General features: G+C 44.9%; 1 protein-coding gene across 1 annotated transcript in view; it reads left to right on the forward strand.

Moving 5' to 3' along the window:
• BCL2 (BCL2 apoptosis regulator) overlaps nt 1-10,791 on the forward strand; it is a 166,896-nt gene extending 156,105 nt beyond the window's left edge. The window contains exon 3 of the mRNA XM_047696358.1: nt 7,672-10,791. Within this exon, the coding sequence (XP_047552314.1) occupies nt 7,672-7,806 (135 nt within the window). The 3' untranslated portion in view covers nt 7,807-10,791. The remainder of the gene's footprint in view (nt 1-7,671) is intronic.
• Nucleotides 10,792-14,258: the final 3,467 nt, after the last annotated feature.

The following is a 14,258-nucleotide window of genomic DNA, read 5'->3' on the forward strand; positions in this document are numbered from 1 at the left end:
TCCTGCACCTCCTGGTGCTAAGAGTTGATCAGGAGAAGACAGACACGTAAACAGATCATCTTCAGATTATACAGCGAACAAGGAATAGCTGAAGATTACCTAGCTCAACCTAGGGGCTTAGAGAAAATAATTGCACTGAATCCTTGAATGAACCAAAGTTCGTTTACTAGTGACCGAGGCTGAGCAGGAGAGCTAGGTTGGGGTCAGAATATTGAGTCGCAGGTGCCTTGTTAAGGAATTGAGACTTACACATGGAAGAGACAGAGGTGATTCTGAATACAGCACTCTGGTTGCAAAATGGAGAGGAGATGGAAGGTCAGGGCGCCAGACGGGCGGCCGAGAGATCAGGTGGGAAGTGATAGCCACAGTCCTGGGGAGAGAAGGTAATGGGGATGGAGCAATACGTAGGTGGTCACAGCAGTGGCACTTATATTGCCCTGTCTGATTCCCTTTGGTCCTCACTGGCTTGGCCTCTAGCGACAAGATACAGCATCTGCCTCTCTTTCCCTGAGGGCTTTCTACAGCCTCTAGGACCCACTTGTCTATGTACACACCTGGACTAAAGTGCTGGGGCATTAATGCTTCCATAGGAACAGTCCTCAGTGATGGTGTATAAATACCCCAGCTCCCCAGCCTACCAGTGGGATGACAAAAGGTACTTGATCTGCAGGCCCCCAGTTCTCCCAGCAGGATTAAGCTTCAGGTGCCAACAGCAGTGACCTGCTTGATAAGAGAACTTCATGGCTTCTTCCCCACTCCCCTGATAGTTTCCTGGGATCGTCTCCCAGATAAACTGCTTACACTCAAATCTTCATCTTGGGGTCTGGCTCTGGGAGAACCCAGCCTCAGACTGTGGGCTTTACCAATGAATCGGGGAGGGGGTGAGGAAGAGGAAAGCCTCTAGGAGAGTCTGAGAGTGTGGGTTTACTTGACAGCACGGGCATGGGGAAGGTAGGAAAAGAGGCAGGCTTGCTTGAGGGGACGGTGATAATTCCAGTTGGGGACAGGCTAGGCCACCTTGTCACTTCCAGTGCGACATCATAGAAAGCAACCGGAATGGAATCTAGCAGTCAGAGGAGCAGGTGGGACTGGATATGAAGGTTTCAGAGTCATCATCAGAGGAATGGTATATGTAAGACCATGAGAGGGAAGGATACTGGTCAAAGAGAGATGGTCCCGACAGAAGCCCAGGGAGCACTGAGTATCTATCAGGGCAGGCAGAGGAGAAGGTGCCCATGAAGGAGGCAGAGAAGACATTCTTCAGGATGCAAAGATTTTCGGTGGGTTCTGTGTCCAGGTGCCAAAGCATTCAGTAGATGCAACCTGAGACTCATCTAGTGAATTTAGCCATGAGGATGGTGTTGGTGGTCTCTGGAGGGTGTTTTCAGAGGTACAATGGGGGAAGCAGCTGGGCTGAGTGAATTAAAATGTGGGTGAGAAGAGAGCAAGTGAGTGTGGGTTTAGTAGCTTGTCCAGGAGGACCAGGAGAGAGACAATAGTTAAAGTGCAACAGCATCAGCCTGGACATTTTGAGGAAATATGAATGTTTATATACCAAGGAAAAAGAGAAGAAACAATGGGGTTGAAATTGTAGTTGAGAGCATGAACAATAGATGGAAGAAGGTTCTAGAAGCAATGGGAAACAGTGGAATAAGGATGCAAGGTGGAAAGGAGCAGAGAAGGAGAGATAGTGTTGTAATCAGTGGGTGTGCCAGGACAGGAAGCTGTGGTGATTCTGGCCCAGTGGCCCCGATTTTCTCAGAGAAGGGGCTAACCTCAGGTGACAACATGGAGGAAAATGGTAGCTATTCAGAATGGTCATGGAAGGGAGCAGAGAAAAGATCTGACCCAGGGTAGAGAAAAGGAATGCTTCCAGAACTCACTGAGTCTAGAGACCATGAATTTAGAGCAGTACTGGGCTGCATGGTTGGGTGACTACTTCAGCAACCCTTGGAAGGCCAGATGAGGCTGCTGTGGGATGGGGTCGGGGCTGGAGGCAAGAGGAAGGTGAGGATGGGAGGAAGCAAGCTGAGGGAGGTAGGGGGAGGTGCCCAGGGAGGTAGAAGAACCAACTGCTGGCCAGTGTTCTGACCTATTAAGCATAGGAGACAAACCCAGTTTCTACTCTCCTCCTCCACCTCGCATCTGCTAATCAGTGCATACTGGAAGTTAAATTCACTGTGCCTGTCTAGGTTTCATTTGTCTCAAACTACTACAAAAAGGGCTGATGTCTTTACTGGACATTGTTATATCGGTGCAGGTCTGGATTTACTTAGAGGTTCCTTCCAGCTAAAGCTTTTGCCATTATTAGGGTTCACCTTCTTCTTTTTCTTTTCCTTCCCTAACCTTGAGGTTGACAAGAAGAAGGTCACCCATGGAGACAACATTATAAAGCCATGAAAAATAGAAAATATCAAAGACATTCTATAGCGGTGTTCGATTTCCTGTTGGCACTATCTGATTTTCTTTTTACTTTCCTCTTACTGCTGACAGGATCTTCTGCTCTGTGCAGGATACAAAATGGCAGCATGCATTGGTTTCATTTAATTCAAATGTCCCTCAGAGACATCATCTCTCACTGGATTGTATGCTTAGTGAGGGCAGACTGGTTTTCCCCTTGGGATCTCCCATGACTGTTTAACACCATATCCACAGTCAGCTCAGAGATTGTGGAATGTAGCTGAATTTCTAGTTTGTTTATATCCAACAGGGCCATATTTATTTTTCCCAGTGTTTAAGGAGATCTTTGAGCCACCACGAGTTAGGGGCCTGACCTGGCTGACATTGGTTTAGCTGTTACCTGTTGCACTCAGAACTATGTTAGGAACGTCTTTCCTGGCCAGTAAATATAGGGTACAGTTTTTATTGGCTGAATGCCATTCCACTGTATCGAAGTGCCATGAGTTTACCTAACCAATCATATTTTCAGACGTTTCAGTCCTCTTCAGGTTTTATCTCCTATAACCAACCTGTGCATTTTATTATTTTTTCCTGCTAAATAACTAGGAGTGGAATTCCTAACAAAAGGATAATATTTTTAAAGCTTCTGATATGCCTTGCCAAATGCAAATACAATTTATCTTTACCTGGGAGTCCACCAATTGTGTTAGAATATCTGGGCCTCCCACCCCTAATTCCCACCGCATCCTTTTCGGCGAAACTCGGTATTCTTTTCAGTTTTTGCCAATCTGACCCATTTGGTGTTTAATCTCATTTTATTTGGAATCAGGTTTAAGTGAAACTTCTTGAAGGGTACTGGAGGGAAAAGGAAAATTTTGGAGAGCATCTGCCTCAAGGGAGAGGTATCCGTGTGTGTGTGTTTTTGAGAGAGAGAGAGAGAGAGAGAGAGAGAATCAGGTGGGAGAGGTCCCATGAGCAAAGTTGAGGAAGGCTGAGGACACTTTTGCTGTCCTCTCTGCTTGGGAGTCTTGAGTATGATCTGCTCCTGTCCACACCTCCCTGGCTTACTTCCAACTCTGTAGCGAGGGTCTGGGGTCGGGGAGTCCAGCCATCTGCCCTGGTGGGCCAGCTCTTGGTGGGACTCAGACTCAGACCATCTGTGGCCTCTGAATTTGAAGTCCATGGAGAAGCCATCTGTGAAGGAGCACCCAGAGCTGGGGCCCAGCCCACCTCCTCCATGGGGAAGTGGTGGGGGGGGTGGTCAGCTAAAGGAGAAAGGCCGGTCACCTGGGAACCTGCCACGCATTTCCGGGACTCAGGCAGCGCTCCTGCCCATGCAGCCTGGGTTGTGGTGCCCTCCAAGTGCACAGACTGGGATTTTATCCGAATCACATGATGATGGCTCAGGTTTTCTTTTTCCCTCTTTGTTGCTTTTAATACATAAAATGAGCATGTGTTTATTTAAAACAGCTTTCAGACTTAAACAAATAATGACAGACTGTTCAAACAGACTTCGGAAATCGCCCTAATCAGGATGTTTGAAAAAGCAAGAAGACGCTCCGTAAAAGTAGCTTTTAGGACCTCCAGTCCTGAAACGACAGCGCCTGCTTTGCACTTCGCCGTCGTGGATGGGCAAAGCTGGGGGGCCAGATTCAGTCTCGGGGTTGGGGGGGGTCAAATGATGCCCGTTGGCCCTACCACCTGGCTTCGTGATTTCTGAGGAAGTAGAGATGGGCAGTGCGTCACTGACCACTTCCCGTCTTTGACCAGAACATGTCACATGTATATTTGTACATTTTAACTCATAACTTCTATAGCAATGACCAGGCATCTTCAAAAGCAGACTCCTTTCGGGGCTGGGGCCGCGGGGAGCTAGTAAATTGCTCCTGTGAAAGAGGGGACTCGGCAGACCCTCTGGAGGGCAGGCCAGGTGTACGAGGGATGGAGCAGGTTTGCAAGAGGGCAGACCAGCGAAAAAGTTAATACGTCCACTAGTTCACATTCGAGGCCACGTTTACGAGGGGCTCTGAGTCACCTATGTTAATCTTCATTGCAGCCAATTTTGTGGATGAAATAAATAAGGCTCGGGGTTGGATAATTCATTCAAGGTCAGAAGCAATAAAATGTCAAAACTGGGATTTCACCCAGACCTCCTTCCCCAAGTTGAGAGCCATCCCCTGACCCCTAGGGCTGCGTCAGCAACTCTGTGTTCATTCTTTGAGTCAGGAGATGCTACTTTAGCTCATCTCACTCCAGAAATGTTTTTTTCTTTCTAATGCACACCAGAAATGGCCCATCGGGTCCATTAGGAGCAGAGTTATTTACGTGAGGGGATGGTGGTTGGGAGAGGAAATCGCTCAGCCACAGAGAGGTAGGGACCTTGGGAGAGGCATGTCTTGTGCCCCCTGGTATCTATGTCGTGTCCCAGGTGAAGAGGGAGAAAATGCCAGCCCTAGTTTGTCCCCGCTTCCCCCACTTTCTCAGAATGGCTCCATGGCCAGAAAGGTCAGATGGCAAGGGGCTTAGTCTCTTTCCCGTTCTGCCAAAGAAAACCCCACTGGTAATTAAAGGAAGGCAGAACACAACCATCAACCTTCTCAGCGCTGAGCCACGCTGCCTACAGCACAAGGCCTGGGTCCTGAAGGATTCCGGGCATCAGCTGCTGCAGGAGGTTCCAGCGAGAGAGCAGCCTGGAAGGGTGGGCTGTGAGCTGTTTGCAGCCGTGTCTGTGGGATCCTGGGACGCACTTTACAAGAAGCAGAGCTTTTCTTGCTTGTAAATCTGTCCTGACCCATTCCTGCCCCATTTGTACCTGATTATATATAGGGAAGGTATGTTCCTTGACTAGCAATCAGGATTGTTACCTCAGCTTTGTGCTGAGAGCACTACACACATATCTCATTTATGTGTATTGCTTTGCGTTCCTAAGGCTCAAATTTAGAAAATGTCAACAATGGATTAAAAAAGAAGAAACCCCTTGCGCCCTCTCCTGGCAAAAGTTAACGTAGTGCGTCTGTAAGCCCAGGGCACCCACTTCCTGGGGAGCAGTGCTTGTCTGGGCTAACTCATCTTGCGTTAATCTGACCAAAGCCGTTGACACACGAGATGGATGAGTAGGGTTTCTGTGGTCTGTGATCAGAGTTTCTCCTACACCTTTCTTCACATGGTTTCTCAGCCTCAAGTCTGTTGGCACTTTGGCTGGGGACTATCCTATGCATTGTGGGATATAGAACGGCGTCTCTGGCCAACTACCCATTAGACACCAATAACACCCCTACCAAAAATGTTTCCAGACATTGCCAAATGTCCCCTAGGGCCAAGATGACCCCCAGTGAGAACCACTGCCCTAAACCCTTGTCTGCCTTTTGTACAGGGTGTCCTTGGTCAAGGGCAACCAGTGAGAGAGTGAGAATATCTCATCACAAACATTTTGTGACCGTCGGGAACAGCAGTTTTGATGACTGATCATTTGGGTTCATTTCTAGGAATTTGCTCCCAAAAAGCAAACTTAGCAAATGGAAAGGAATTTGTGTACAAAAGTGTATCATAATATTATTTATGACCATGAAAGTTCCAAAAAGATAAAGATTCAGTTAAACCGAGGACAGAATATATGACATGGAATACTAGACAGTCATGAAAATGACTGTGTGAATCTATATTTAATAACATGAGAAGTTACCCCAATTATGCCCTAAACGCTCACCTTCAAGACCACTTCCAAGATTCCCAGAGGTTACATATAGAAGGAATCATTTCAAACAGGCAGAAGAAACATCTGGTGAAGTATTAGGCCAAAGACAGAATTCAAACCAATGACTGACTTCAGAAAATATTAAGTGTCAATTGGATTGATACTTATTAAGTGCTTCCATGTGCCAAAACCAGGAACAGCTCCGGAGAGACAAAGCTGATCCCTGCTCCCTCGTGCAGCACTTGCCTTAAACAGACAAAAACACTGACCATTATCAGAACTACCTCCACACAGCAACGCTACAGGTGTGGGTGTGTTACTGTCTCGTGTGCTCTGATGCCACGTTGTTGGGAGTAACTGGAAGTATGTCTTGTTCTCTTCATGCCTGAATAAATCGTACCAAGCAAAAAGAATTTTAATTACTGGTTTATATATGCAGATATACTTAGAGAGTTGTCCAACTACTCATTGGATCCAACAAATGTCCCCCAACAAATCTAAGAAAGGAGCATTCAGTCCAATCCGAAACAATCCAGATAACTTGGCCATGACTCCCATCGTAGCCCTACAGACCTGACTTCAAGGCAGCAATAAGAAAGGATGGGAGGAGCCATCTTCCTTCCTCGGGTCCGTGTGTGTTCAGTGACACCTAACTGACCATAAGTGACCACATGCTTTGCGAAGTTCACAACTTGAGTTAAATGCAAGGTTGTGGTCATCCAGCCTGGCCACTGCCAGAGAAAACCCTGAGACAGCTTTTTTACCCAAGAGAACCCCATTGTTGACTTCAGAGTCTAGGCATGCCACCAGGGGAGGCCACCCTGCTTGTGTGCACTGTGCCAGCGTCCTGGACAGAGCAGGCACTCTCACAGAGGTGCCATGAGCCGTGGGGGGGCCTGAGCGACTCAAGAGCACTGGTTTGGATCTGGGTTCGAATCCCAGTGCCGCCGCTGATTAGACAAATCCCTTAACCTCTGTTTTTTCCACACAGGTTTTATTTTCCTCTACACAAGAGAAGCAAAAAAAATGACTCCATAATATTGGTATGAAGAATAAATAAAATAGTAATTGGAGGCATTTATTACAAGTGCCTGGCCTATAGCAAGTGTTCCATAAAGGAGCATACTTGTACCTACTGTTTCTTACGATTTTTAGGGATGGCCATGCTAGCTAAAATTGCTAGCTTCCAGTATTTTCTAACTGCATTTGTTGTTTTATTTTTCTCCTTAGCACCTAGCGCTCTCTCACACACTCTCTGATACATTTATTTTGTTTGCCGTCTATGGCCCGCAACCAGATAAAAGCCTGGCGAAGTAGGAACTTTCAGTCGGCTTCCCCTACTGCTGTGTCTCTGTGGTACCTGGCTCATCAACGGGACTTCGAGGAATACTTCTTGAATGAGAGTTTGAAAAGTGGGTCCGAATCACTGCCCCAGAAGAGCGTTTCACTTTTCTTCATGCCCTGCGGAAGGCGCTCGGCTCCTGGGGCTGGATGCTACCCTCCCCATAGGCCGGCATCCCGTGCTCTCTCTCTCTCTCTCTCTAATTCTCTTTATCTCCCCCTCTCTCCCCCTGCAGGATGCCTTTGTGGAGCTGTACGGCCCCAGCGTGCAGCCTCTGTTTGACTTCTCCTGGCTGTCCCTGAAGGCCCTGCTCAGTCTGGCCCTGGTGGGAGCTTGCATCACCCTGGGTGCCTACCTGGGCCACAAGTGAAGTCAGTAGGCCTGCCAGAAACAAATATGCAAAAGGTTCACTAAAGCAGTAGAAATATATGCATTGCCAGTGCTGTACCATGAAACGAAGCTGTGGTCTCTTAAAAACAAAACACAAAACAAAACAAAAACAGCTTTCAGGCTCAGTGTCGAATCAGCTATTTACTGCCAAAGGGAAATACCGTTTATTTTTTACATTATCAAGGAAAAAAAAAGATTTATTTATTTAAGACCACCCCATTGAACCTCCTGTCTTTGGAAACCTTGCCACTAATTGGCAAGCCCCACCTGTGCAGCTCCACCTGGATCTCCTGTGCCTATAAACACGGATTTGTTTTCCATGTTGTTGGCTGGACTGACTCACCATCTGAAGAGCAAACGAACTGACTGACAGAGGACTTGACAGTTCCAGAAGCCGGGTGTCTGGCTGCTGGAGGTTAGGAAGAAGGTGTGCATTTTCCTTGCTTTTTTTTTTTTTTTTTTTTGTCTGCCCTGGGGGCTGCGATATGAAGAGAGGGAAGGCGCTCGATGGGAAGTCCATTCTTCTCTGGCCTGAAGAACAGACACTTAGCATTTGGCTCACATGGTACATACCCAGTTGGAAGAAAAAACAAAAAAGCAACAACAACAAAAAAACCTGGGGAACTTCAGATGGACTTGGCATCCACCAAGATTTCCACACCGAAGGACAGTGATGGGGAAAATGCCGTGAAACCATAGGAAAGTATTTTTTTAAGCTACCAATTGTGCCGAGAAGCATTCTAGCAATTTATCCAATAGCATCCAGTACCTTAAAGCCCTGATGTGTATATTCAGACATTTTGGATACTCTCCCCCAGATACTGGCTCTTTCTGTGTATGAAACAGAATCCTCCAGAAGGCGAGGAAGTGAACGTTTTGGTGACTTATCCAGAAGCATCAGGCCGCCACAAGTGCCTGCGTTTCCCTAAGAGGCCACGGTCTGCAGTCCCGCCTTGCCCCAGCTCGGAGGCCTTGTCCTGGAACGGAGCCTGGGCGCTCGCTGGCCTGCTCGTAGGCTTTTACACAGAGCAGGGCGGTCTCCGAACGTCTGGAAGCCAACAGAGCTCAGAATCCCGCTGTCGAGAAAGAACAGTCGTGGCCCTGGGCCTGTTCCCTCGGGCCCCCTAGTTAGGCCCTTTTCCTCGTGGAGCGGGGAACCTGGGAGCCAAGGCTCTTAAGACGTTTATCACTGTGGAGGGAAGGAAACAGGCACTGAGCCTTTCCCTGCGGAGGGAGGTGGCGTCGCCGCCACTGGCAGGAAACCCGGAAGGAGACAAGTGCATCCTGGGCGCCGCATGGCCACAGCGCATGCGTGCCGGCCACAGCGCATGCGTGTTGGTTGCGCGGCCGCCCGCCTGTGGGCACAGTTGAGAGCAAGGCTTTAAGTGACCTTGGGGAAAGTCGTAAATGCTAAAGGAAGTGTTGGAATGAGGTGTTATGGATTAATCGACCCACGTCTCTGGAGTTTCGATGTAAAACATTACCTTGTCATTGTAGTTTTGTTTTGTTTGGTTTGGTTTGGAAAACCTGACAGAGGAGGGGGGAAAAAAAAGTTCCAGGTGTGGAATGTGGAAATTATCTGTACATCCTGGGGCATTAAAAAAAAAAAAAAAAAAAAAAAGGTGGAAACTCTAGAGAAGTAGCAATGAAGTGAAATCTCCTGCAAACAAACTAGAAAATGTTTTTTTTCAAGTTTAGAATCAGCTTTGAGACGTTCATGGAATAACTGTGGCATTATTGCATTATATACCATTTATCTGTATTAACTTTGGAATGTACTATGTTCAATGTTTAATGCTGTGGTTAATATTTTGAAAGCTGCTTTAAAAAAGATACATGCATCTCAGCATTTTTTTTTTTAAATTGTACTTAGTTATGGCCTCCACACTTTTCGTTAGCAAAAATTATCATTTTTCTGTTTGAGATTTTTGTCTCAGTTGTTTAAAAGCATTTCTGAGAAGGTGAGAGAAGCCCCGGGTCTCAGCTGCTGAAAACCCCGGAGCACGTTGGCCACTGTGGAACTTCGCTTCAACCCAGTTATGTGCATTTCCACGTCAACAGAATTGTTTATTGTGAAGGATATATCTGTTGTCTCTTTGACCTTGTTCCTTGAAGGTTTCCTAGTCCCTGGGCAAATCAGAATCTAACACATTATTTAGGATGACATACATGTTTGGTTAAACCCATGAGATTCATTCAGTTGAAAATCCAGACGGGAAATGACCAGGGGATTAAATTCTGGCCATGACGGTTTGACCTTCAGAGGGTTGCTTTATGTGGTCTGCTTTGACAGAGACCCGTCTAGAGCGCTCCTGCCCTCCTTCCACAGGGCCCTTTTCAGTGGCTGTCCTTCGGATTCTTCCTGAAATGCAGTGGCGCCTGTGCCCCACTCTGAGAAAGCAGGAAACCCATGGTATGAAGCCAGACCTCCCTGGCAGGCCTCAGGGAACAGAATGATCAGACCCTTTGAATGATTCTAATTTTTAAGCAAAATACTATTTTGTGAAAGGTTTACATTGTCAAAAGCGATGAGTAGGGAATATCAAATCCTGTGCTGCTATCCTTCCAAGATCATGGTAGTGGAGTCAATTTGCAGTACACTCCAAGTGGCAAAATCCTCCAAGCTGCTTTAGAAGTAACCATGAAGAACACAGACATTTTTAATATAAAGCCTGTTTGTCTTTTGTTGTTGTTATTGTTTGTATTGTTCAAAGGCAGAGTATTCTAAAAATGTATATATATAAAAAAAAAAAAAAAAAGGTCATGGGGGCTAATTTCTGGCTGGTTTTCTTTTGCCGTGGGCTCTTGTTCTCTGGTTTTAATGGTAAATGTTCCTGGCTGCCGAACCCCCGAACTGTACAGTATTGTGGCTCTACTCACTCTAATAAGAGTAGTCGATGTTGCATTTTTCTTGTTCTAAAAAACATGTTAGAAGCAATGAACGTATATAAAAGCCTCAACTAGTCCTCTTTTTCCCTCCTTTCTTTCAATGTGTCCATTAATTTGCGGTCAAACCACTGAGAAGTATTCCTACCGATTTTGTGTTGAGAAGGGATTCGTACCTGCGTTACTCTCAATGTGGTGTGTATATGGGCCAATGTCAGGGTTAAATAGAACACGTACATTTTCCAAATTGGGGTCAAGGACTCTAAAAAGAGCCACAAGGAGCAAAGCACCCAGGAGCCACCTCGGCCCTCCCAAGCCGTCACGGCAGGTCAAATGACTAATGACATGCTCCAGAGCACAGTTCAACTCCGACTTTGCAGTGGCTGAAAATTCTCATAAGTTTAAGATTTGAAGTAAAGTCACATTTCAAATTAAGGAAGCACCTTGCTATAGTTCAAGCAAAAACAAAAAACAAAATCACCACCAACATCCTCTGCCCCAGCCTACTTAACCTCTGCATATTCAGGTATGACCTTCCATTCAGATGTGACTTGTGTTTCATTAGTAACTGTTTATTGTTTCTCGTCTGAGGACCCAGGCCTGGTCCATTATGGGAAATTAGGAAGCGATTATAAATCAAGAGGAGTTATAATCATCAAGAGGAGGATTAAACGTAAATAAGTAGTCTACAATTAAACTTAGGCTAAAATGACTAATTTATAAATGTGAACTTTAGTGCTAATTTCAATTGTACTTTTAGGGAAGGGGCTGTTTTTATACTTTCTTATCACTTATAGTTAGTAATGGACACCTACTCTATCAGAAAAAAACAGGAAGGGTTTGAAATATAAGCCATTCTAAGGAAATTAGGGAGTCAGTTGAAATTCTATTCTGATCTTATTCTGTGGTGTCTTTTGCAGCCCAGACAAATGTGGTTACACACTTTTTAAGACATACAATTCTACATTGTCAGGCTTATGAAGGTTCCAATCAGATCTTTATTGTTATTCAATTTGGATCTTTCGGGGATTTTTTTTTTTTTTTCATTATTATGGGACAAAGGACATTTGTTGTCGGGATGTGAGGGAAGAATTTTCGGAGTAGCAGAACATTCCCAAGACTGGATTAGGAGGTTTTCAGAATAGCCAGGCTTGTGGGGTATGAAATGGAAGCAAGTGGAACCTTTACAAGGGTCTATGTGATACCTCTGCAAAGGACCTTCTGCAATAAATATTTTTAATATTTTAACTTTAATATTAATTTTAATATTTTTAAGAAATATTTTTAAACTCTGCAGTATGTGTAGATTCTAGAGACATCAGAATGTTGATGTCTAGCTCTCTTCTTTTTAAAGATTTTATTTATTTATTAGACAGAGATCACAAGTAGGCAGAGAAGCAGGCAGAGAGAGAGAAGGAAGCAGGATCCCTGCTGAGCAGAGAGCCCAATGCGGGGCTCCATCCCAAGACCCTGGGATTATGACCCGAGCCGAAGGCAGAGGCTTTAACCCATTGAGCCACCCAGGTGCCCCTAGCTCTCTCTTTTAAAGCTGTTTTATTTTATTTTAAAAGGGGGAGAGAGAGAGAGAGAGAGAATCTTATGCAGGCTCAACACCCAGTGTGGAGCCCAATAAGGGGCTCGATCTCAGGACCCTGAGATCATGACCTGAGCCGAAATGAAGAGCCACCTAGGCACCCCCAACTCTCTTTTAAACACTTACCATCAATGGTATATATTTTAAGTCTGGGTATATCTAATGGCCATTTAAACAAATTTTGTTTTAACCAACAGGAGACTTAATGAAAACTTCTGGTTGGTAGGGACATCTGTTTCTAAATACTTATTATGCAGAATACAGAAAAAAAAAAAGTGTGAAACTGAATTAGGTAAGTAGTAATACAAGTCCCTTATCCTTACCCAAAGAATCACTCTGTTCATGACTCTGCTCATAGGCCAGACTTTGGACAACTGTGAAATATGCATCTCACTGGGCATGAAGAAAACCAATGGAGTATGAGTGATATTGTACCAATTCATGAGAACAACTCCAGAAAAATAAAGCCAATATCTTATTGATGACAAGGTTGTTCACTATACCACATGTTTTTAGGTGAACAACACTGTTCACAGCTTACATCCATAAGAACAAAAAGCAAGAGTAGACTCAATGGTGACTCTAGCTCCTTCTAGTAATAGGTAATTTCTATTTATCTTGGCAGGGAGAAAGTGGAAGGGAATAATCCAGCCCCATTCATATCAGTAAGAGGCGTCTTTCCATTAAAATTATTTTTTATATTTAATAATTATCAAAGTTTGTAACATATTTGTACATCTTAATAACTGGGTAATAAGGGCGCCTGAGTGGCTCAGTCAGTTAAGTGTCTGCCTTCGGGTCAGGTCATGATCCCAGGATCCTGGGATCAAGCCGGGCATCAGGCTCCCTGCTCAGTAAGGAGTCTGCTTCTCCCTCTCCCTCTCCCTCTGCCCCTACCCCCTGCTTGTGCACATGCACTCTCTCTCTCTCTCTCAAATAAATACTTTTTTTTTTTTTAATGGACTTCAAATCTGGGGTTCTCTCTTGGAAAAGACCTTTAAAGCAAGAAATGTGCCATTAACCAAAAAACGGCCAACGTTTGATTGACCTGTTTAAAGATAGCAGAGTGGGGAACCCTAACTTCTCAGAATTTCTTAATCCCATAAAGTCTATCTGGAAATTACTCAAGCATTTTATCAAGAATCATAATGACTTCACAGAAGGGGTTGTAAATTACATCATGCAAAAATGTTCTGCCATAGCCTGTTTTGGGACAGTTTTCTTTCACATACTATTAACAATGCATTGGAAATTAAATCCTTTGCAACTGTTTACATTTAAATTTTAAAAATTAGATGTCAACTTAAACATGTACGAGGGCGGAACTTGTCTTTAAAAAACTTCTTTCAGTGGCACACCAGCAACTCGTCAGAAGACACCTCTCAGCATGTCCTCCAGACTCTACTGAGAGCTCCCTAGAGGAAAGCGGGTGGGGGGAGAAGCAGAAGATACACTCCCTCCCTCCAGGACCCGTCAGGGGCTTTGGTATTGAAGCAAATCATTCTGTCAGCACCAAGGAAGTAGGTAAATGGATAATAATAATTGCAATCAGTACTCATCCAGGAAAAAAAATAAGAACAATAAAGCCTTAAGCTCACAAAAAACTCATTTAAAGGCACTGGTTTACTTTTCAATGGTTTGAGTAAACTGGTTTACTCATTTAAATGCACTGGTAAAAAATAGAAGAAGCTAATCTATTTTAAATATATTATTTTGGTTGCAGATTTATGTTAAAATTCCTTTTCTGGGGTGGGGGGAGTTTGTTTTGCATTTAAAAACCCTGCAGCCTCATTGCCCACTGTACCCTACTTAATTCTCTGTCTGTGTGTTCTTGGTTGCATGCTCTTCTACCATCCTTAATTTCTGCTGCTGAAAGATCGGAGCCCACATCCAGAATGAAAGGCATGCCCCAAAGCAATCAGGCCTGGTTCTTTTTCTCTCTCTTTTCTTAC

The sequence above is a fragment of the Lutra lutra genome, chromosome 12, assembly GCF_902655055.1.
Source record: "Lutra lutra chromosome 12, mLutLut1.2, whole genome shotgun sequence".
Lineage (NCBI taxonomy): Eukaryota > Metazoa > Chordata > Mammalia > Carnivora > Mustelidae > Lutra > Lutra lutra.